Genomic DNA, 23195 nt, shown 5'->3' on the forward strand with positions numbered 1-23195 from the left:
GTAGGAACAGCCTTCTGGGGGTGTGGTGCCACTTGCTGGCCAGGTAGGTGTATTGCATTTGACCAGCTGCAAGGTTAACCTCTCGGCTCTCCATTACACTCAGTAAAACCAGCATTTTCAGTATAAACCCCCCAATTCCCAATGTGGAGGTGCAGACCAGGGCTGGAGGAACGCTCTGCAGCTGTCAAAGCACTGTGGCTTTCTCTGCTTTGAATACTTACAGCCCCAGTGGCAAAACATCCACCCACTCTTCCAGGAGCATAGTAGGTCTTATTTTACCCTGAAGGTCTTTGATGCCTTTTTCTCCTTTCTCACTCCTGCTGCTGGGTTGCTGCCTAGTGACGACGTATCACAAACTCCTAATTTACCATAAAATGTTTGCTGCTCCTCAGAGCAGTTCAGCTCCTAGCGTGGGTTGGGTGTAACGGGAAGCCCACCTTCTACTGGCTTTTCTGGGCGGATAGAACTCTCGTTTCCCGCTGGCTTGCACCCCTCACTCACCCTGCCAGCACTAGTTAATGCCTCTGATTAAAATACCACCTTGTTAATGGGATCTGCCACAGCTTGCTTGGAAACAGAAGAGCCGGTTCCTATTTGCCTGTCTTGGTACCCACCCCAGGGATGTTGTGAGGATACAAAGTCACATGGAGCTGGGCCTTAACCCTGGGTCTCCCACCTCCCAGGCCAGCAGCCTATACACAGGACTGACCTGCCAGGCCCCTGTACACTCTGGAATCACATGGCTGTTTAAAGTGATGTTACTGTCCTGCGTTCCTCCATCTGATGCGGGGCAGAACCCCACTGAACCCTCTTTGTCTTCTAGAGATTGTCTCTGCAAGACCCATGGTCCGGCAAATCCTGCGAGGGAAGGTGGTCGGCCCGTCTCCCCTGGAGGTATATGGAGCCCTGAGCACCTGTGGTGTGTGAAAGGCTCATGTGTTGTTTGAGGGGTTGCTGCCCTCCCCAAAAGGCACATGGCCATTGGTCACATCTGTCGTCACAACCCTGGGGTCATATTTCATTGGGTGTGACTGTCTCTAAACATTGGCCCAACGTACATACCCAAGGCAGCTTTCTGGTGACTGAACAGCAGGGACCAGTTCCCACCCCTCTGTGATATCTTTACCTATCCTACACCAGCCTCCCTGGAACGGGACGAGGGGAGGGAGGCCTATGGCAGCTTTGTAGAGGGGGTTGGAAATGGTGGGAGAGACCTGCTAACTCCTGCCCCACTTGCCTTGTGCCAGCCTCACATCCTGACATTCACCTTCTGCGCAGAGGAGGAAGAGGAAGCCGCGTGAGCTCTGAGCTGTAGTCCCCAGCCTCTCGCTGCCCAAAGCAGGAGTGGGGCAGAGAACTGCTGGACTTTGGAAGTCATCTTCAGCCTGAACCAGCCTTATGAACTGACTGCAGTGGTGTGAGTGTGGGGAGGGGGCGTCTCTTATTTCTACAGGTTTAGTGATGTCCCCAGTTAGCTTCAAGGGGAAGTTACCTAGTTTTGATTTTTCTGTAAAATTGTGAGGGGGCTGGTGAACTGTCCCTCTGGTGCCTGACTATTAAATGGAGCCTGGCAAGTCCCACTAACGCTGCCTCCGCTAGGTGTGGGTCTGCCTAGAGTGCCTGTCGGCTGGACAAATCCCCTTTAGACCAGCACATGCCCTGGCAGCTTGAAGGGCCCACGGGAGGGTTGTTCCCTCAGCGCTATTAGGACAAGGCCTTGCAGCCCTTTCTTCAGCAGGGCTCGAGCCTTCAGCCTCCGCCTGGTGTCAGGGCTTGTAACCGGGAGCCAGCTGTGCCCGTTGTCAGAACAGCAGGGGCCTGGGGCAGGCTGTGCCCGCAGGCTCGTTTGGGTAAAGCATCGTACAAATCCCCAATTTCTGTTACTCTCACAAACCACAGACAGGAGCCAAATGCTCAGTTCTGAAGAGCAACTGAACTGCTGAGGGCAGAGGTTGGTTGGTTTGTGGAGGGGGGAAGAAACTAACAGGGCTCTGGATAACTCAGGTCTGCCCCTAGTGTCTGGTGTTGGGGCTTGGTCGCTAAGTGGCTCAGAAGAAAGTTGCTCTGGTCCTTTGGGTGAAAGAACAAAACTAGCTTAAAGTAAATGGCCTCAGGTTTAGATCAGAAATTGTCAAGCTTAATTTTACAAGTGAAAGTCAGTGGGCAGGGCCGGCAGTTGTGAAACCACTGAGCTTCTCCCACAGGAGCCTCCAGGAGGGTGAACCTGAGTTGTAGAATCCTTTTCTGAAAGGAAAACAAAGCTGAATAAGCCCTGCCTGAGGCTGGCGCACATGCTATCCTGGCTGGCTTTGAACTCTGCTCTGCAGCTGGGCAGAACATTTGTGAGGTGCTCTGGCCCCCAGCAAGAGCCAGCTATCTGCTCTGAGGTTAAAGCTCTAATCGCTGGGGAAATCTTATTGTGGCTGCGGCTCAAGGGAGACTCGGTATCTCTAGCATGAAGTGGCCTGGCAGCGGTATCCAGGGTGTGGTTGATGGCACATCACAAGAGTTCAGCTCCCCCCATGAACCTGTCCTGCAGTCTTACCCATGTCATTGGGATCCTTCAGCAGAGTATTTTACCATTGTTCAAAGGGGGGAGGGGACTTGGGAAGCAGGTTTCAGTCTGAGGGGAACTCCCCTAAAATTAGTAAGGAAAACAGCATGGACCCTCCTGAGTGATACTCTGCTTCCTTTAGTGACTAGAGCCAGCCTACAAGCAGGCAGTGAAACGGGCCATGCAATTCCAGAGCACTGATGCACAGTTGACAGTGAAAAGCAGAAGGGCTGCTGGGTAAGATAATGGGCAGCTTCTGAGTTTAGAGTAAGTTCATACTGACAGCCACACACTGACGGGCCCGGACATCACAGACACTGACAATCTAAATGCCAAGTTTAAGGGATGGAAGATGGGAACAGGAAGTGAACAAGAGGATGAGCAGGGAGGACTCTGTCCACCACACCCCCACCCCTCCCCTGGTGCCTGAGCATCGGGGGCAGTTTACCCCATTGGATGAGACCCATGGGCCATCTACCACAGTTAGCTGCCAGCAGCAGCTGCCTCAGGAAGGAAGGAAGCTCAGAGGAGGCAGCTGTGGGATGATCTGCCCTCCCTGAGGTGCTGGTCTCACGGCCCGTAGCCAGAGGGTTCACGTCATGGTGCACACTCAGGGTTCCAGGGCGCTGAGTTCACGTAGTTAGCTTCCAGCAAAGGTAAAACGGGCAGAGTCGTAAACCTCTTCTGAAACGGAGTCAGAGAGGACAGGACAGAGCCCAGCTGCCATAATCAGTTCATCAGCACCCCTAGGATTTGGGGGGGGAGAAACAGGGTTGCCCTTTCAGGCCATCCTCCACTCAGCCTGTAATGCTGCCTCACTCATTTAGGAGGTAGAGATGGTCTGTTACATTTACAGGGAGCACAGAACAACTGGCCCAGCTGTTAGCCAGGTTAGTGCGGGAGGTGCTTTGCTCACCCATGTCTTACTGAGCAGCAGCCCTGGCAGAGAGAAAACCAGACCAGGTGACAGAGTTGGGCAAGTGTAGTGCTTCTGACAGCCCCCTCCCTCCAAGCCCCGACAAACCGCTCACCCACAGCAGGATGAGCACAGGCTCAAGTAGCTGTAATCTGTGTCTGTTCCCCAGAAGTGAGAGACGTTGTGGTTTCTTGAAGGAAAATCTGTTCTTGGTTTAGCAGATTAGCAAGCTAACCCCCTCGCCCGTACAGCATGGAATTCAGGTGCTCAAAGACGTCGTTTGCGTCCCACTTTCCCAGTCAGGTCTCCTGGGCGGATTTCAGAAGGGCTGATCTCAAGCACACGTTGGCCATCCATAAGAATGGGCAGTTGAGGAAAGACACTCCCCCCCCCCGACCACACACAGCTGGCCAGGGGCCACACCGAAGAGAGTTTGGCTTGGGGCTCAGAGCAGTATGCTGCGCCCGCAGCGTAGAACTCAGCTCAGCAGTAACTTGAGAAAAAAATAGACCAGCATTTTCAAATTAACAAACTGTAATTTTCTCCAAAGATACATTTTCCATACACATCCATCATACACTGTAACCAAAAAAAGCAGTGTACATGAAATAAGAAAATAAATTAAATCCGTAGCATAGGTGAGGAGGATGCTCTAGACTGGAGCGGAGTCGAAAGTTTCCAGCGATACAAGAGGCTCAAGAGTTGTTTTAATAAGGACGCCTGCTAGCGAGGGTCCAGCAAGAGTTTCACGTCAGTCCAACTGCTTACACAGTTTTTCCCGTCGAGTTTATAACAGCCGCCACTGTCCTGCAAACAGGCAGAGCTATCACATCCCAGGAGGGAGCCACAGGGGCATTTCATGGGCCAAGGACAGCATTCCGCAGTAGCCAACTGGCAATGCTAGCCGTCTTCCTTGGGCGGTGTGTACCAGCCTGCAACAAGAGCAAAGACTCCATGGGAGGGACAAGTCTCACCCCAGTACGACAGCTACACTCCCCAGAACAATCCCACCAGACTCCTGCAACCTTCCATGTGACAAGTGCCTCACGCCAGACCATGCAGCTCTGGGATGGCAGACGGGGAGGATAGTCTCTCCTCCCCCTCCCATGCCTTGACTGTAGGTTCTGCCCATCCTGCAGCTTCCTGAAGCACTGCAAGGGATGCCCGCTGCACACACAGGGCAGGAAGATACTCTCCCTCTCGAGCAGGCCAACTCTCCACAGCCAATACCTGCTGTAGCTCTGCTGGACCAGGACAGCCAGGCCAAGCAGCGCCCAGCTCTCGCCTTGCCAGCAGAGCTGTTTTCAGCTGGCAGCATGAGCTTGGAGTGTCACACGGTTTCATTAGCTGGGGACCAGCACTGACAAGACAAATTTAACCCACCCCGTAATATGCCCAGTGCACCTGAATTTGGGAAGCCAAGGAGGAAGAGAGGGATAGTTTCATCAAACAGGAGAGAACCGTGTAGGTAGCAACTCATCTCAGTATTAGACATTCAGCTCCCTTGAGCTGCTGCACTTCTTCAGAGAGCACGTTCTCAGTCCAGCTGGGTGTGTTAGACGCAATGCTGCTCTGCCCCAGCTCTAGCTTCCACGTGGCTAAATGGGTAAAGCCCCCTTATGGAATCAGACATTGTGAGCCAGGTGCAGGAACATTTTAACAAGGCCAGACATCCTGCTTAGCAGCCACTACAGAGGCCCTGCAGGACACACACGTACATTCGGTCTCTTTCTGCAGTGAGCTAAGGGTCCGTCCCACGTGCCAAGAGAGGAGGCTTTGCAGCAAGGTCCATGCAGGAACTGGGACCCAGGGCATTTCACCAGACACACTGGGTGCAGCCCACTCAGTCACTCTGCTCTCAAGCAGTGATTCTGAAGTGGGCACAGGCAGGTTCGACATACTGTCTGTTCTGCTGTGCCCTGCAGGAGCCCCATGGGAAGGGAGGACAGACACCCCCCCACACACACACACTGGGGGCCTTACCATTCTTCTCATGAATCTGCACCAGGGACTTGTAGGACTGCTGTGCTCGCGTCAGGCTGTACTGATTCTACAGGGGAAGCCAGAGGGACAGTCAGGTCAGTGCATCAGTTAACCAGCTGCACTGGGCCAGCACCATGGCATGTCCCACCCCAAGTCACTTTACACCCATTTCTGGGACCAGCACCTAAGGCTGCAACAATCAGAGCTGATGGTGACAGGCAGCTTGCGCCTTATCCCACCTGCACAGGGTCGCTAGCCCCCACTCTAGAGCTAACGAGAATGCAGCGCATCATCCTGAGCCCCGTCACCCTTTCTGAGGGTGCTGAGACGCAGGTGCGTGACACGACAGCACAGGGGCCTCGCGCTGGGATTCCTGGCTCCATCCCAACGCCCCGGACAAAGCACACTGCTGGCATTTGATTCATCGCGTCAGCCAACGAAACAGCAGCTCCCAAGTATGTAAGGCACCTGGGAATCTTGGCTTTAACCTGCACCCACAGAGTAGATGATGCTGAAACATGCACCCCCCCGCCTCCCCCGCTGCTCCAGGCCGGGGCTTACTTTATTGGCTCCAAACTGCACCCTTGCTTTCCCTTTCACCAGCGTGGCACTGATCTGCATGATCACTGACTCGATAGAATAGGCACTGCTCCAGCCCTGCAAAACAAGGGGAAACAGTGAGTGGCGGGAACCTGCCCTCCCGGTGACTTGGCAGTAGCCAGTCCGGTCCTGGCTGGCGGGAGCTGGCTTCTCTCAGCTGGGCTCTGCTGAGGGGTCCACGCAGGCCCCATCCAGCAGTGCTGGGGTACGGCTACTGGAGGATCAGCAGCCCGCCCACCCCTCTTCACCCTGGGCTATACGAGTGAAGAGAACAAGAACGATGCTAGCCCTAGAGAACTGGGGTGTGTTCTCCGAGGCTGCTGGGGGGGAAGAGGAGAGATTTGCTTTGCTTAAGGCTGCGGTGAAACTTTCAGCGCCTCGCAAGCTTCGAGTGCTCCTCTCCCCCCCCGGCTTGAGAACAACGCGCTGGGCTATGGTGGATTCTCCCTGCAGCTTGGCACTGTCGACCACCAACTGAACATTTTGCCATATCCTGTAAGCAAATGTTTTCTCCCTCCCCCAAAGCAAAGGCAGCAGCACTGCACAAGCCAGGGAAGCCCCATCACGCCAGGCACTCGAGGAGTCAGAGCTGTGCGGGAACATTAACGCCAGCGGCAGGATTTTCAGACACCCGCAGGGCTCCCGGCACCAGTGCCGCTCACATGCCTTAAGGGCACACACTGGCCACTGCGGAGAGCACAGGCCTTCCTGCAATGCAGCCGCCGAGGCTGGAGATGAGACACTCACCTGCTTTGTAAGCAGCTCCATGCAGATGGCACCTCCCCCCAGAACGTACCTTGGGAGGGAAGATGACAATCATACCGATCTCCTGCAGCAATGCCCAGTCCCTCCCGCCCTGCAGCCTGAGCTAACTAGTCACTGCTCCCCCTCCAAGGGAGCTCGCAGTTCTACAGAAACACCACCAGTCAGCGTCTACAAAGACAGCAGCTGAGCAGGGCTCCAGCACCTTTCACCTCCATCCCCTCCACAGTCACACCCCCATGCCTGGGCCCTGCACTCCCCCGGGAAAGGCCACAGTCACCTTCCCTCTCTAGCGCCTTCATTCACAAATAGCAAACACCACACTGGGGAGATGACCACTGACCTACTGGAGTGGAGTCATCAGAGCGTCACCTCAGCTGCTCTTGGCAGACCCCGAGAGGGGACTTGGACCAAAGAGATACAGGGACTATCCATCCCCACCCCCCAGACAAGCCCAGAGGAACCACCATCCTCGCTACTAATGCAGAGACCTAACCGCACCCCTGCGGCAGCTCTCTGGATACGGGACAAGGGACTGCCGCAGCCAAAGCACGGGGTGGCAAGCGCACTGATTTGAACGGTCACTTACCCCCCCGAGAGCACAGGGGACACAACCCTTACGAACGGTGGGTCGAAAGGAAAGTTATCCTGCAAGGAGAGAGAGACAGGGCTGTTGAGACCAGAGCAGGGCAGAGTGGGGCGGGAAGGGACCGGGGCTGCAGGCCTTACTTTAAAGGAGAAGTTCAGGAGGATGAAGTCGATCCCTTCTTTCTCTTTGAGGATCTGGAGATCGTTGTGCAAAGCGCTATCCTCGTCAACCCTGCAGGGAAGAGCCCGTGGGGTCAGAGCCCAGGGCAGGCAGCACTCTGCACTGCCGCAGGAGCCCAGGGCAATCGCACCTGGCTGACCCCAAGCCTTCCGGCTGCAACACAACCACTAAGGGATTCAGGTTCGCTCCCCAGGCAAGAGCAGGATCATACACTGGGGAGGAGAGGGAAAGACCCCCCTGCATGAGCATGGCGTGAGAGCCGATAGCTTCCAAGGGAAGCATGCCTGGCCCTAAGCTGCATCTGGAGGGCAGAAGGGGTGTGTGTGTGTGCACCCATGGCAAAGCTCCAGAAACAGCAAATAGCTCCACAACTCCCTCGAAGCATAGGGGAAACCGAGGCATAGACTGGGCAGGGCATGCGAGTCTCAGTGGCAGAGTCTGGAGCACAGCCCAGGTCTGCCAAGCATCACCTCCTGCTCTAGTCACTAGCTCCCACCTCCTCTCTCCCTACACACGCGCTCCAGGTCCTAGGGCCCAGCCACCCCAAGCCCTGCCGACAGACCTCCTGAGCCAGGCCACCTACTTCAGGAGTTTGACGTTCCAATCGTACAGGCTGTCGCTCACTAGTTCAACTGCATAGTTTCCTGCAGAGCAGAGAAAGGACACGTCAGCGCCACCGGAGACAGCAGCCGCCGTTCGGACAAGGATCTGAGCAGCGGCCCTCTGGGAGAAAGCATGAGCTCAACCTGGCATGGATCCGCACGGCGCAGGGAGCACCCTTGTCTAGGCAGGCTGTCCCCACGGGGCACCGGCAACTGACAGCCCCTCCCCAGAGTCTGGGGCTTAGGGGCGGGGGACGGTCACTCCCCTGCCGCCAGCAATGCACACGGAAAGGGCCATCGCACCAGCTAGAGACTTCAGGGAAGCAACTACCAACTCAGAGGCCCTCCCTCAGCACAAGCTCCTTGCTCCCCTCTAACACGGACAGTGATATCACTGGTCCAGTGCCGCCGCCTCCTCTGAACCCCCAACACGGCTCTGGGGAGCCCATTCCACTAGGACATAGGGAGCTCAACAGACCAGCTCTCCCTGGCCATTAGCTACAGGCTGGCACATCCAGGACACACAAGCAGTCAGATTAAGGCAGGGCCCCCCAGCACTCCTCCTCCAGGCCCGGAGCGAGTCTCCACTTACCGCCCTTGAAACTTGGTGATCGGTAAATATCCCTGAGCTCCTTCATTAGCCGGTCAGTGGCCTGTACAGAGCCAGACACTGCGCCCTGCGAGGGGGTCGGGAAGAGGGACGGGGAGGCAATCACATTGTTACACTGGTCTCACTACGGTCAGAACTACGGCCTGAGCCAGAACTCCTACCCTGGGAGATTTGGCCCAGGTGGATTAGTGCCACGCACTGCAGCCCCCTCCTCTGCACTGCAAGATCTCCACCCCTGCCCAGACATTCAGATCCTCTGGGTTAGGAGGCAGGCGGCAAGCCCGAGGTGAGCTCAGCGAAGACAAGCCCAGCCCAGTGGCAAGACTGTGTTGCCCCAAGACACCAACTGTATCCCAGCAAGAACAGAGGAGTCCAGGAAGGGTCCAACCTCCTGGTGCTGTGCAGGGCAGAACTCCAGCTCAGCTGTACTGGAGCAGGGGCCTGGATTCCAGCAAGGGGAGGGAGAAGCAGCTGCACTTGCTTCCAGCAGCACTAGAGGTAAGCGAACCAGATTCCTTTGGATAAGCCACCCAAGGTCAGTGGTCTTCACTTGGACTCTCCAGGATTCTCCCTGCATCCTTCGCTGGAGACAGCACGTTTGCTACAGAGCTACTGGGCACGTGTAGCCATGCAGACTACAAGCGGCGTGAGCAACTGAGCAAATGCAGATCCCTCCATGGAAACAGGAGTCACCCGAGGAGCTAGAACCTTGCAGCAGATGGGGACTGACGGGCTCGGGCATCGCTCTGCCAAGCAGTGCAGCAGCTCCGCGGGGTATCCCTCGGCCCCTCTGCTCCCCAGCCCCACCCCCCTCCTAGTGACACGTACATTTAAGTAATCTTGCCTCTGGTTCTGTTTGATTTTCTCCAAGATGGCCAGGTTTTCCTTCCCGATGCCGTCATCCTCCGTCTTCTTCCCGTCGACTGGCTCCTCCTCTTTCATCTCATAGTGATCCAAGTCCTCAGTGTCCTGGGCAGGGAGAAGAAGGATCTCACACCAGACACCCAGCTCCACTCCCCACTGCTCTGAGCAGCTGCAGTTTTACAGAACCTACGATACCCAGGGCAGGCTCTCGGGAGGATTCCGGGCTCCCAGTCTCCCTCAGTGGAAATTCTCAGCAACTCCTTTCCCAACACGTGCAGAGATGTCACAAGATCCTGCTGGGCCCGTGGTGTCAGAAGCCAGCGTGGGGCAGAGGGAAGTCAGCTCTGGGATGAGCAATTCCAGTCCCTGGGCAGCGAGCTGGGTCCAGCGCACCGCTTGCACGTCACTCCTCTGGGACGGCCCCCAGCCCATCCTGCACTGCTCCGCCTCCAGGGCAAGTGGGTAACGAGCAGCCAGGAGCTGCAAACTCCACCGCCCTGAAGCCATACAGCTACTGACACCCGTGCACTGCTCCAGCTCCAAGCTATTGTCACTCAGGAGAGATGCTGTGTCCCTCCATACAAAGCTAAGTGCCGACTCCACCCACCACCTCGCTATGTGCAGAACCCGATGGCGTTTTAAACCTCTGCGAGGGAGCAGCTTGCTGTCGCCGCTCTCCAGGGCACCTGTTGCTATTCCAGAGAAACAATGCGTTTTGGGAAGGGCTTTGCCTAGGAAACCCTCCAAACAGGATTAACCTGCGCAGCACCCTACAGTGATCCTGGCCACAGCACAGTGATGGAAGACACAGGGTCCAGGATCAGGGGTCATTCTGGAGGTGTCAGAGTTCGGACTAGTCTGTTATCGCTAAGACCACGTGAAACGATTTTTTCATTGCATTTTATCCATTTCCACCCACTCTTCCCCGGGGCCTAGTCCTGCCCCACGGGCGAGTCTGACCTGCACTCACCTCACAGCAGTGGTTCCTGTCCCACAGGACTGGGCCCAGTTCCCCACTCCAGGCACAAGGGTCACAGCATCACTCCGCATTGGACAGCGGGTGGAGGGGTGACAGCGGTGGCCAGGCCAGATGTGAGAGGGCAATGTTGTGATGGAGTCACAGCACCATTACTCACATTTGGCCCGGCCACCCCGCACTGTCACGATAGAAGGGTGGCTGGGCCAGCCCTGAGCAGCACTGCAGCCCTGAACACAGCTGCAATGCCTGGAGTGAGGAGATGGGCCCAGCCTTGTGGGATGGAGCCTTAACTGCAGGGTGAGGTTCTTCATTTTGTGTTATTTCACCTTTGTAAAAAACCTGGGACTCTAGTTACTGCTAGTAACCACCCAGTTCTCAAGGGTCCATTCACCACCGACAGGTCCAGCTCAGTGCAGCGTGGGGGAGTGTAGACATCGCAGGCAGGCTGGGAAAGTGGGCGAGTTTACACGTACTGTATGTGACCTCACGTATCAGGTTAATGCACAACATCCTCTCTCAGGGGACGAGCCTATCCCTGATCCAACACTATAATCCCTACACTGCACACCCCCACTAATTGTATAGGGCCTGTGACTGCCGGAATGGTTGTGAAAAGCTGTGCGAACCTTGCACACCCATATCCTAGCCAGAGGCATCTTAGGAAACATCCCCATGGAGAGTCAGGTTTATTCCATCCCCTTGAAAACCAACAGCTAAAGCCCATGGGAGTTACAGCAAAGCTGAGTCCTCACCAGCCTGCAGTGAAATATGGCCGCCTCTCACCTCCTGGCCAAGTGTCTTGCTTGCACACTTCGCAAGCCTGCCTAATCCTCTCTCTCCAGGAGTCAGATTTCCATTATGCGATTTCCATGCCAGCAATGGCAACTCAAAACTGCATGCCAAGGAGATCAAAGAGCTTAGCTGGTAAATTTCAGGCCCTGGAGAACTGCAGTACAAACAGACAAAGCAGCAAGCCAAGGGATTCCATTCCCAGCTCACAATCCCTTCCCACCCCCCCGCCCGGCAGTGCCAAGTCTTGATAACACGGGCCTCTTATATCAACCAAATGCAGAGGACAGCAGCATCATTTCCTTAAGGCTCTCAGTAAAGCAGACCCGATGATTCCGTCAGGGCCGAGCAAACATGCTCAGTGACGGATCCCAACCTCATCAGTATAAGGAGCTGCTCATGCTTTGAATAGAAACAAGCCAGGTTTGAATCTGACAACTGCTGCTTGGGCTAATCTGCCTCAGCTCCTTTCCTGACACACTTCACTGCAGTGCTCTCCCCTCCCCCCCCTAGATACAGTGTGAACTTCTCCTGCAACCCCCTGCACTTACCTCTGGCATCTCCTCATCTTCATCCTCCGAGGACACCTCTTCCTGGGTGCTCTACGGGAGCAGGACAGAGACAAGGATCAGAACGGCCCCTGTGGAGTTGCTGCCATTCTGCAGGGAGGAGCTAGCCAGCCGAGTGACCGCTACCCAGACAGTCTGTGCTGACAAGCGGCACCTCAGCTAGGAAGCTGCCACCAGGCAAAGCTTGCTGACAGGTGCTCCGGAGCAGGGGCCTATGCAATTCTGTACCTCATTAACAGCAAGTGGAGCCCTCGGAATCCCCTACAATACTTCAAGGGAAGCTTGGATGAGGACTGACCCTGAGCATTCAGCTCAAAATTCAAGTGAAGCCAGAAACTTTTTACAGGCTGTTCCTTCTAGAATGGCTGCCTCAGAGGTGAAGGGTTAAGTTGGGGCAGTAATCAGAGAAAGCCCAGTGGGCAACATCTGACACACTGGCATACATAGCCAGAGAGGGCAGACAACCAAGCTGGGGCTGTACCAGCACTGCACAGGCCACCTGGCCAGTACTGCCAAGGTAACGTACTCATCTCAGCCAGGGAAGCGAAACACACCCACATTCAATTCCAGAGACTGGGCGAGAAAAGGACCCATGCAGTGTGCTGCCCTCTCTGTATGTTACAAGAGGTGCACACGATGTAGGGCACTGCTGAGCACTAGGGCAAAAACAGGAACTGGTCCATCTGCCATGCTCCAGGAGAGCAACCAAAGCCACAACCCTGGAAAACAGACTCCTTTGGGGGGCACCCCCAGATCCCCCTGACTGGGCACATGTGAGAAGGGTCACTGCAGTACAAAGCTGCACAAAAGCCATCTTCTCAGCAGGCTTTTCCCCCAGGTCAAAGTCAGAGCAGCTTGTCTTAGGCCTGTTACCTGTTCTGCTGGCAGAGGCTGGTCCAACATCTCGACATCTGGGTGCTGGGGAAGGTTGTAGAGTTTGCACAGGTCGGAGATTATCCGCTTCAGGTGCTGCAAAAGCTGCCCAGGAAGGAGACAGACAAGCAGTGTTAGAAAAAGGGGCACAGTCCCCAGCAGTCGAGTGTAGCCTAAGCAGCCCCTGGCACCACCACTCTCCCCACTGCATGCAACTCAGATACCTGGGGAGGTCATGAGAGAAGCTCCTTGCTGAACGCAGCTTCTGCACAGCACCAGGGCAGGCTGTTTGCCAGCACGACTGCAGGCTGCAACCAGCAACCAAGCCACATCCCACGTAAGGGAAGAGCATAGGGAGACTCACTAGCTGGACAAGCCTGAACTGCTCAGCTTGACTCTCCAAACCCCTTTACAATCACCCCGGGCAGAACACTGGAGAACCACAGACCAGACGGGACTCGTACTCCTCAAGTTCTCCCCGCCCAGCCCTTCCCCACTCCTTGCCGCCTCACCAATGTATTTCCTTTCTTGACTTCCACCAGCCGCTCCAGGATAGCTGCCAGGTTTGGATCATCCGACTCCACAGACCAGATTGGGGGAACAGCTGGGTAAGACTCCTAGAGAACAGGGGAAAAGGTGATGTTTGGGCCATTGTTACAGAGTGCACCTCAACCCCACCCAGCCTAGGGTGTCAGAGTGAGCGTCCCTCTGACCGGGGCAGCAAGCTGCAGTCCTGTCTCTCCTCCCTCACAAACACACAGCTCAGCAGGACAGCGTCCAAGCAAATGCACTCCACCCTCCGGACTAATCCCGGATGGAGGCAAACCAAACAATTGCTCTGATGGCACTAATCAGTGCTGCTACGCTCCCTCCAACCCGCAAGCTCCCTGCCAGATGGGGAGGCGACAGAAAGAAGTGTGCAAAGTCTATGTCACTTCACACTACTGCCTACGGAGCGTGACTGGAATCCTGCGCAGCCCAGTGCCTGTCAGCCCCTTAAGGGCAGGCCCCCTCTGCCCTGCATTCTGCTGACAGCACTTGGTAACGTAGCTTCTTTTTAAACAAGCCCTCTGGAAAATTATCCCAAACTCACATCATGGAAATAGGCCCCAGGGCAAGGGAGTGCAGAATGTAGCTTCTCCTCAGCCTGTAACCTACCCTACCTGAGCAGGCCCCAACACCTAGGTACAAGAAATGTGTCTGCGTCAATGAGCCTGCTGCAGCACATGGCCCGCAGCTCCAAAGCCCCCTGCAGCCTGCTAATGTTCTTATTGCACATGCTCAACTGCTCCCTGAAAGGGAACTCTCAGCCTTTGCTATTTATCCATAACCGAGTCCTGTAAAATCCAGCCCATGCAGAGCCAGGAGTCTCATGTGAGCCAGAAAGACCAAGTCCCTATTTGATATTTCATTGCAAACACAGCCAAACCAGTGTTTTCAACAAAAAATCCTCATTCTGAGCTGCATGCAAACATCCTGAGCAGAGACCTTGTGCATGGATGGGGAGCAGAGAGGTTTTGCTGCAAACATTTAGTTCAGGACATTGTGTGTCCTGAGAAACAGGATAATAATGGAAACCCTATGGGGGAAAGACATGTACACAGTTCTACCCAGCAGAACTCCCACTGGGACCCCCAGAAAGAAGACAGACCCAAGAATCACCTTGGCCAGTTTAACTTCTGCAACTGTCCGGTCACAACAGGCCAACACTGTCCTTCTCCTGCAATCGCCGGAGCAATCCAATTCAGAAACTGCACCAATACTAGGGCAAGCCTGCAGTCAGACCCTGTTTACATACCAACCCAACTTGCACTCTGCACCAAGGGCTGCAGGCTGCACTGCACTGCAGGCTGCTCTAGACTGCAGTTTACCATTTCAAAGTTATGCCCAGTGACCTTCTGTGCGTGCAGTGCAATCTTGCTGCCATCCTCCCCGTGAAAGCAAAGAGCAGGAGCTCTGAAGCAGGATGCTGATGTTTCAGGGGATGGCAGGACAGACTGGATTATCTGGTGCCCACCTGAGGAATTTCACCCAACACCACAGAGCAGGCTGCAAACCACAACTGGCACCAGGCACAAGTCTGACATAATCCAAAATCCTCCCAGTGGACAAGGTCAAAATTAGGGGTGCCACATTCCCCCGAGGCAAGTGGCACCTGGGGTTCTGAGCAATATTCCCAGCACCATAGACACAATGGTTGGAACAGCTCATCTATGAACCCCCTTCACCTTACGCAGCATAACATGTGAAGTGGGTTACAGCATCCTGAGGCAGCTCTGTGCCACTAGCTACTGGAAATGAACATGCAGCCAGGCTTTGAGGAGCACCTCTAGCGCTTTAACCTCACATCAGACAAGCCCCAGCTGAGGTGGAGTCTGCATGCAGCAGTTCCTACAGCTGAATGTCTAAAGGGCAGACACTTCAGGGTCTAATCCAGAAGCTAATCCCACCTGATCGGAGAGATTTATTCACAGGAACACCATGCACGTCTCTCCCTCCATGGCGTATTGCCCCTGCCCAGAAACCCGGCAGCACCTTTTGGGGAAGTGTGTAGGCATTTGCATTTCAGAGCAGCTACCTCCATGTTGAACAGGGGACTAAGATGGGTCATTGAGTTTTCAATGTAAACACCCAGCCCATTCTTGCTCATCCCAGAGAGTGAGCAGGTGCAGGACAGGAAGCTTAACCTGGAATGCGCTACAGGCGCTGGTCCTTAGGGGAAGAGATAACTATCATTTCAGGGAGGATGAATATAGCCCTGGAGATGGGGGCTCCTCTGAGCATTCCTACCACAGCAAGGAGAAAGCGCGGGTTGGACTGAACTTTGCCTCTCAAAGGTTACATCTACACGGCAAAAAACCCAATAAACCCTGCGCAGCGCCTCTCGGAGGCGAGGGCAAGTGAGTGGGCTCCCGCCACGGGGCTGGGAGGCGCCGTGGGGACACTCCCGCCTGCGGCTACAGGCCCAGGTGCGAGCCCGAAGGAGCTGGCCTGGCTCTGCGCTCGGCGCTGCGCGGTTTGGTTGCGCGGTGCGGACGCGCCGATGGAGCCGGGGGGGGGGGGCGCGGCCCGTGCGAAGGGGAAGCTGGTAACCGCCCCCCCCCGGGCCATACTGCGGAGGCGGCCCGGAGCCAGCCCCACGCGGGCAGCTCGAGCCCGGCCCGGCCCCGCCCTCACCGTGATGTTGCAGTGGATGCGGACGGGCCCCGGCGGCGGCCCCCGGCTCCCGGACCCCCCGGCGCGGGCGCCCGGCCCGGGCACGAACTCGCAGCTGATCTCGTCGGGGCAGGCGCTGCCGATGCGGAACCGCTCGTGGCCCCGGTGGAAGATGGACTCGAGCAGCCGCAGCTCCCGCCTCAGGAGCCGCCCGGGGGAGGCCGCGCCGCCCCCGCTCCGCCCGGGCCCCGCCGCCGCCTGCGACCCCGCCGCCTCCTCCGCCCCCGCCCGCTGCATCTTCCCATGGAGGGACCCGCTCCGCCGCCGACGGCCCCGGGCCCCGCCGACCCCGCCTCAGCGCCAGGAGCCGGCCCAAGATGGCGGCCGGGACGGGCCCCGCTACCCGGAAGTGACCCCTCCCCTTCCCACCGGCCCGCGCGCCAGGAGGCGGGCTATATTCACCGGAAGTGGCCCTCCCCTACACACCGGGGGGAGCTGCAGCCGCAGAGGAAATGACGTTTGGTGCCTCAGCCTGGCATAGGAAGTGACGCAAAGATCCAACTCACGGGGGACCGGAAGTGAGCTCTCCCATAGGTGCACACTGGCCGGAAGTGGGTCCTGCTCTGCTCTGCTCCTTGGTTAACTCCCAGCGCAGGCGCAGAGGATCCTGGGGCCCCGCCAATGGAGGGGGGGCGCTCAGGGCACGGGGTGAAGGGGGGGGGGTCCCGCAGCCCCGTGACCCGCAGCCCGGCATCCCATGGCGGGTGCTCACCAGCCCCCGAAGCGCGTCACGGGGCCGCAGGGGCCAGTGCGGATCCCCGGGGGCGGGGCGCAGACCCGGGCAGCGCCGCGCCCAGGCAGCCCGGGGGCGAGACTGGGCCCCGCGGTCCCAGCACCGCCCTCCCCGCGGTGTGGCGGCCGGAGGGGGCGGGGCGGGGCGGGGCGGGGCGGGGCCGGGAGCGGGGCGGCCGGAGGGACAGAGGTCAGGGGACCCCGCGAGGCGGGCCGGGTGCAGGAGCTCAGCGACGTCTGCAGCGCGCCTGCTTCCGGCCAAGGCTGGGCGCGGTTCGCCAAACTCCCTTTCCCGCCTCCACTCCGCGTTCAGGGACCGTAGAACTGTAGGGCTGGAAGGGCCCTAACCTGCCCCCCTGCTCTGAGGCGGGACCAGGTCTTACCTAGACCATCCCTGACAGGTGTTTGTATCACCTGCTCCTGAAAACATCCAGTGACAGACATTCCACCACCCCCCCCGCCCCCGGTAACTGGCTCCAGCGCTTATCGGCCGGTGCAGTGAAGTGTTTCCAAATGTCTAACCTGAATCTCCCTTGCTGCGATCGAAGCACATTGTCCTCGGTGGTTAAGGAGAACAGTTTATTGCCATCCTCTTTATAACAACCTTTTACATGCTTGAATAAATATTGTTACCGTGTCTTCTCTTCTCCAGACTAAACAAACCCGATTTTGTCAAGTTTTCCTCACAAGTCCTATTTTCTAGATCTTTAATACATTTTGTTGCTCTCTTTATAGAATCATAGAATATCAGGGTTGGACGGGACCTCAGGAGGTATCTAGTCCAACCCCCTGCTCTTCTGGACTTGCTCCAGTTTGTCCAATGCTTTGCCGCAGTGTGGTGCCCAGAACTGGACATGGGACTCCTGTTGAGGCCTTATTGGCATGGAGTAGAGTGAAAGAATCACGTCTCGTGTCTTGCTTACAACACTCCTGCTCACCTGGAGGGTTACTTTAAGGATGAGCTCTGCCCTGAAAGCCCAGCTCAAGTGCATGACTTGAAATGATGCTGCACCTTGTTCCAGACCCACCTTCCTCTCCCGCGTGCAGCGTCAGGGCAGCAGTGCTGAGTCAGGGCCCTGAGGCCATTAGGCAGTGGCAGTGATGCTCCAGAATTGCTTTCAGCTCCCTGCTCCCTAGGGTTCTCCTGGCCCTTGCCCCCCTTTGTGTGGGGAGGGTATCTGAACCACTGTGCTGCCCTTGGAGCTGCCAGATTTCCAGGGCGAAGTTGTTGTGCAAAGTCTCCCAGGCTCCAGCCTAGTGGAAAATTCAGAGGCGAGCAGCTCATCCCTGCTGCCTGGAACGGGTGCTGCCGACAGCTGCTGACGCTCTGCAAGCAGGATTGTTCTGACAGGGGCATTTGCTGCCTGGCTGGACGCAGGCAGGTCTCCTTGCAGCAGAACACACCACCATTCTCCCCCCCTCCTGTTCAGTGAGCAGCACCCGCTTCCTGTTCTCCCCCCTCCACCATGCACAACAGGAATCTGGGCTGATGTAGAAAGGGGGCCGCACTGACCCTCTGGGAGCCTTCTCCACTCTCCGGGATTAGGAGCAGTGAGCCACCCAGCCATCACGTATGTTCTTAATCCCTGGGTGACTTGGGTGGAGAGGTGCTGAGGCCCAACCAGGGATGATGAACATGGGCAGGGGCAGGGCCACGACGGTGCCAAAACCCAACCCTGCAGCAGCGCATCTCAGACCCCAGGCTCCAGCCCAAGCCGCGGTTCGAGCCCCGTGGGCCTGAGTCCATTGACCGGGCTCTGAGACTCGGCACCGTGGGTTTTCCTTTGCAGTGTAGAGGCACCTTACAGCCCCCGTGGAGGGGGAGGGGAACAGAAGTGATGCTGAAGCGATTCAACTGGAAGTCCCCCCCCCACACCAGTCAGGTGGGCTCAGCTGCCGCCTTCCCATCCTCCCCATGGCATGTCACGTGTGCTTGGCTGAACACGCAGATGAACAGGACTCACTCCTGGCCTTGGAAACCAGCGCCCACCACTGGGCTCCGGCTCCCAGAGTTGCAACCATGAGTCAGCATTTGCCGCAGGCAAATGGTGTCTGGAAAGGTCACTGGAAGCTGGATCGGAATTGACAGAGACAGGCTGGGGGGAGCCAGCCGGGGGCACCTCTCGGGGTAGCGTCCGAGGCGCCTGGTGCTGCAGTACCCACGCCTCTGTGCGGGCTAAGGCAGCGTCCCACAACCAGCCATGGGATGCCAGTTATGTCACCCCATGGCAACATGAGCTGCTGGCAGCCCCCTCTGCCTCCCACCGGGGAATGATCAGGGACATGGAGGGGGGTGGCCCCACCCCACTACAGCAGGGTTAGGGCTGAGTGCAGCCCCTCCATGGCCTCTGCTGGGAGTGGACAGAGCAAGTCTGCAGCTGGAAGAGGGCGGGGCGTCCCTGCAGGACCAGTCCTGTTCAGTCAGGCTCCACCATGACATGCTGGAAGTGCGGGGGGCAGAGACGGGTAGAGGACAGGGCAGGTCCACCCTGAGGGCTGGCAGCCACAAGGAAGCTGTGAACTGACAGCTTTCCGCTTGGTTGGCCACTTCCTTATGGGCAATGCATCAGTGCTGCTATCCCAGCCCTGGGCTCCCTCCACCCGGAGCCCTACCAGCCCCCGCATGTAACCCAGACATGCCAGGCAGGTAAATCACACCTGTGTCCACCATCCTCCTGCTCTCCCCAGTGCACAGGGGGCAGCATGGGGCCTTTCCACCAGCGGGCAGCAGGCCTGGCGTGTGACCCAGTCCCATGGCAGGTCTCGCGTTCCCGGGGCTCTGCTGCGAGTGCTGGCCGGGACAGGGAGAAGCTGATGCCCAGGTGCTGGGGCTGCATTCAGTGTCCCTGCCTCCCGCCAGCCCGGCCATCCAGCAGCTCCACCCCAGTGCAGAGAGATGGGGGCCTGGCTCTGCCACATGGGTATTGCCCAGCTTGGACGGCTCCTGCCTCACCTGGCCGAGGGGCGACACTCTCCCACCAGCCTGAGCAGGTGCCGTTGCCTGGGACAGGTGGGGGTGGCTGCGTCCCCCAGCCCTGCACCTCTCATTGGTTCTCTCTCACATTGCCTGGTGCCAAGTCTCTGTGCTGAGGGGCCTGGCCTGCCGGGGGCTGGGGGGAGACGAGACGCGGAGCTAGATACGCCCAGAGAGGGAGGGGAGGAGGCGTGTGGCTGGTGGGGCCAGTCAGACCCTGACCTTGTCTGTGCAGAGAAAGGTCGTGGGAGCTGCTGGCTGCGGTAATGGAGTTTCTGTGTTCAAGGGACCCTGCTTGCAGCAGGGGCAGCAGGGGGAGGGGGGAGGCCTGGTCCTGAGACTGGCGGCTTCAAGGAGCGCGAGGCCATGGGGAAAGGCTCGTGACCAGCCACAGAGACATGCTGGAGGCCTGTTGCTATCACTTATAGCCCAGGCTCCCAGCACAGACCGGGCGCACCAGTCCCTGCCGCCTGGCCTGGGCCCTTCCCCACCTCGCGGGGCCGGGAGCCGTACAAGGGAGATGATCCCACTGGCTGCTCCCAGCGGTGAACTGCACCGGCTGGCACGTGGCAACCTGGCACATGCACATGATGCTGCTTCCCCCCTGGCACAAAGGGAACCCCTCCCCCGGCCAGGCCGCTGCCGCAGCAGCAACAGTGCAGACATGGGCTCCGGCTCCGGGCTCCCGAGGGTGGAGCCTGGGGCTGAATGAGCCTCCACCGACCTTGGGGCAGGGCTGGAAGCCCCCTCACTGGGGAGGTTTAAAACTAGACCAGGGCCTGGGAGAATAGACTGTAGTGACCGATGCTGCTCCCGGGGCACGGGGTAGACAGGGCTTCTCCAGGACCCTTGGGAGCCCTGCCCCCCTTGCTCTCCTGCATCTCCGGTAGGGAAACGGGCAGGCCTGGCATGGCTGTGGGACACACGGCCAGGGGGGGAGCCCCGGGCAGGGGACAGACAGACGCACGGCCGGGGGGTGGAGCCCCCGAGGCAGGGGACAGACAGAAGCACGGCCGGGGGGATGGAGCCCCCGGGCAGGGGAGAGACAGACGCACGGCCGGGGGGGGGTGGAGCCCCCGGGCAGGGGACAGACAGACGCACGGCCAGGGGGTGGAGCCCCCAGGCAGGGGACAGACAGACGCACGGCCGGGGGGGAGCCCCCGGGCAGGGGACAGACAGACGCACGGCCGGGGGGGGTGGAGCTCCCAAGGCAGGGGACAGACAGACGCACGGCCGGGGGAGGTGGAGCCCCCGAGGCAGGGGACAGACAGACGCACGGCCGGGGGGTGGAGCCCCCGAGGCAGGGGACAGACAGACGCACGGCCGGGGGGTGGAGCCCCCGGGACAGGGGACAGACAGACGCATGGCCGGGGGGGGAGCCCCCGGGCAGGGGACAGACAGACGCCCGGCCGGGGGGGTGGAGCCCCCGGGCAGGGGACAGACAGACGCACGGCCGGGGGGGAGCCCCCGGACAGGGGACAGACAGACGCACGGCCGGGGGGGTGGAGCCCCCGGGCAGGGGACAGACAGACGCACGGCCGGGGGGGTGGAGCCCCCGAGGCAGGGGACAGACAGACGCACGGCCGGGGGGGTGGAGCCCCCGGGCAGGGGACAGACAGACGCACGGCCGGGGGGGGGAGCCCCCGGGCAGGGGACAGACAGACGCACAGCCAGGGGGGAGCCCCCGAGGCAGGGGACAGACAGACGCCCGGCCGGGGGGTGGAGCCCCCGGGCAGGGGACAGACAGACGCACGGCCGGAGGGGGAGCCCCCGGGACAGGGGAGCACCAGCCGAGGTGCTAGGCCGGGTGCAGTGCACGGCCAGGGGGAGGTGGGGGAGCCTGAGGAGGTGCAGCTGGGAGGGTCCTGCTGGAAAGGTGGCCCAGTGGGCACGGCCCAGCCAGACATGCCAAGCACTGTCTGATCCATCATTTATCACCCTGCCCCCAGTTGCCAAGTGGGCTCTGCAGGCACAGGCGTGATGCTGCAGCTCCAGGGAGCTGAGCACTGGGTGACTGAGCAGCGACTCGGAGGCAGTGATGGGGCCAGCTGGGAGGAGGGCGCCCAGCTGCATCTGGAGCAGGAGCCCGGCAGCCAGCAGGAGGGAGGTCCCGGCCCCACAGCACTGAGGGGACCAGCAGGGTCCTGCTTTTCTCCGCTCGGAGGGGAATCAGCATGTTCAGAGGCAGAAGAAAGTGCTGGGGAGGAAAGGTGTCAGCACCAGCGCCTGTCTGTTGGGCCTGCAGGGCGGGGAGTAGCTGCGTCTGCCCAGGCATGTGACTCCCCACATTATCTGGGGCCTTGCCTGCGTCACCCTCCCCAGGCCTGGGCAGCTCTCCAGGGGCTGGCCTCTCCTGGGGCCCCTCGCTCCCTTTATCCACAGGAGACAGGGAGCTTGGAGCCCGGGGATCACCCATCGCTGAGCCAGCCTCATTGCCTCTCTGAGCACACACTGCAGAGCGGCACTGCCCGGGGCTGCCCCGCTCCAGGGCCAGGCCTCGCTCCTTTCAGAGTCGCTGCCCCACACCCAGCACCCCCGTTCCCAGCTGGCGCAGCCGGGGGGGCTGGATTGGAGGAAAGGAGCAGAATGCGGATACGACCCTTTCTTCGTCTGTCTTGGCTCCTTGGGGCCGGGACGGCCTCTCACTTGGTGTCCACGCAGCTGACGGGTGGGTGCGAGGTGATAGAAACGGGTCTGAGAAGGCCGCCGCGGCTAACACTTCTAGGAGCCGAACGGGTCTTAAAAGAGAAAAAGACGTAGCCAGGCTTTGCGGGAAAGGAGCCGGGATTCCACGGAGGGCAGCAGGGATGGGGGAGGCAAGTCGCAGCCATGGGAGGAAGAACAGTCCAGTAACTAACAGCACGGACAGGGCAGAGCGGGAGAATCTTACCCTGGCCAGCTGTGACCTGCCTTCGGCGGTGGGAGCCGGGGAGGGGAGAAGCTGCAGTGGGAAGCAGCTGCCTTTGCAGTCTAGGGTGGCACCTCTGCCAGGGAGGAACTTGGAGGGTCACTTTCTCTCTGGGGTCACACGGCCCCGTCAGTCCGAAATCCAGCCCCATTCCCAAAAGTACCAGGGGCCAGGGCTCTTCAATCCAAGAACAGTGACGGAGTTCTGCCAGGTCTCTGCTGTGAATACCTGTATTGTGGTAGCACCCAAATGCCCGTTCGCACCAGGACCTCGCTAGGCTGGGTGCTGTAGTGACAGAAGAGAGGCAGAGGGCTCACAATCTGAAATAGCATCTTTCAGACACACATCCCACAGCACCAGGGCCTGTGTTATATAGCTTCACTATCCCCTGAATTGCAGCTGCCTCTGGGGTGGGGTGTGGCAGCTGTTTAACAGCCACACTGCACAGCAGTTTAGAATATGAGCAAGTGAGGCTACCTGGGCTTTCAGGGAGGC

At 58.7% G+C, this 23195-nt stretch overlaps 2 protein-coding genes across 9 annotated transcripts in view; one reads left to right on the forward strand and one right to left on the reverse strand.

The window, feature by feature from the left end:
• The window catches only part of TDRD10 (tudor domain containing 10), a 17898-nt gene extending 14026 nt beyond the window's left edge, over positions 1-3872 (forward strand). For 4 of the 7 annotated variants that reach the window (XM_044990636.1, XM_044990634.1, XM_044990635.1 and 1 more), the window contains exons 12-13: positions 824-894; positions 1248-2844. In XM_044990636.1, coding sequence (XP_044846571.1) covers positions 824-894; positions 1248-1301 — 125 coding nt within the window. In that variant the 3' untranslated portion in view covers positions 1302-2844. Of the gene's footprint in view, positions 1-823; positions 895-1247 lie in introns of all 7 variants that reach the window. The other 3 variants (XM_044990639.1, XM_044990638.1, XM_044990633.1) reach the window with 3 other exon arrangements.
• A 114-nt stretch (positions 3873-3986) lies between these two features.
• UBE2Q1 (ubiquitin conjugating enzyme E2 Q1) lies at positions 3987-16539 on the reverse strand. Of its 2 annotated transcripts, none has more exons than XM_044990632.1 (13): positions 16513-16539; positions 13383-13487; positions 12871-12975; positions 11980-12030; positions 9625-9765; positions 8779-8863; positions 8168-8228; positions 7545-7635; positions 7405-7463; positions 6801-6849; positions 6015-6110; positions 5454-5520; positions 3987-4402 (listed from the first exon to the last, which is right to left on the reverse strand). In XM_044990632.1, exons 3-13 carry the CDS (start codon positions 12898-12900, stop codon positions 4371-4373), a joined length of 762 nt encoding a protein of 253 aa, XP_044846567.1. In that variant the 5' UTR covers positions 12901-12975; positions 13383-13487; positions 16513-16539; the 3' UTR covers positions 3987-4370. The 2 variants fall into 2 exon arrangements, with proteins under 2 accessions (XP_044846567.1, XP_044846566.1); XM_044990631.1 differs by lacking the exon at positions 16513-16539 and adding an exon at positions 16048-16376.
• Positions 16540-23195: the final 6656 nt, after the last annotated feature.

Source organism: Mauremys mutica, chromosome 17 (genome assembly GCF_020497125.1).
Source record: "Mauremys mutica isolate MM-2020 ecotype Southern chromosome 17, ASM2049712v1, whole genome shotgun sequence".
NCBI lineage: Eukaryota > Metazoa > Chordata > Testudines > Geoemydidae > Mauremys > Mauremys mutica.

Excerpts from the sequence above, each read along its gene's own strand:
- UBE2Q1 (XM_044990631.1), bottom strand. The coding sequence starts at position 16,323 with ATGCAGCGGGCGGGGGCGGAGGAGGCGGCGGGGTCGCAGGCGGCGGCG. Across the intron at positions 12,031-12,870 it reads AGCCTCTGCCAGCAGAACAG|AGCACCCAGGAAGAGGTGTC; the intron begins GTAACAGGCCTA and ends CTGCTCCCGTAG. Across the intron at positions 7,464-7,544 it reads TCCTGAACTTCTCCTTTAAA|GATAACTTTCCTTTCGACCC; the intron begins GTAAGGCCTGCA and ends CTCTCCTTGCAG.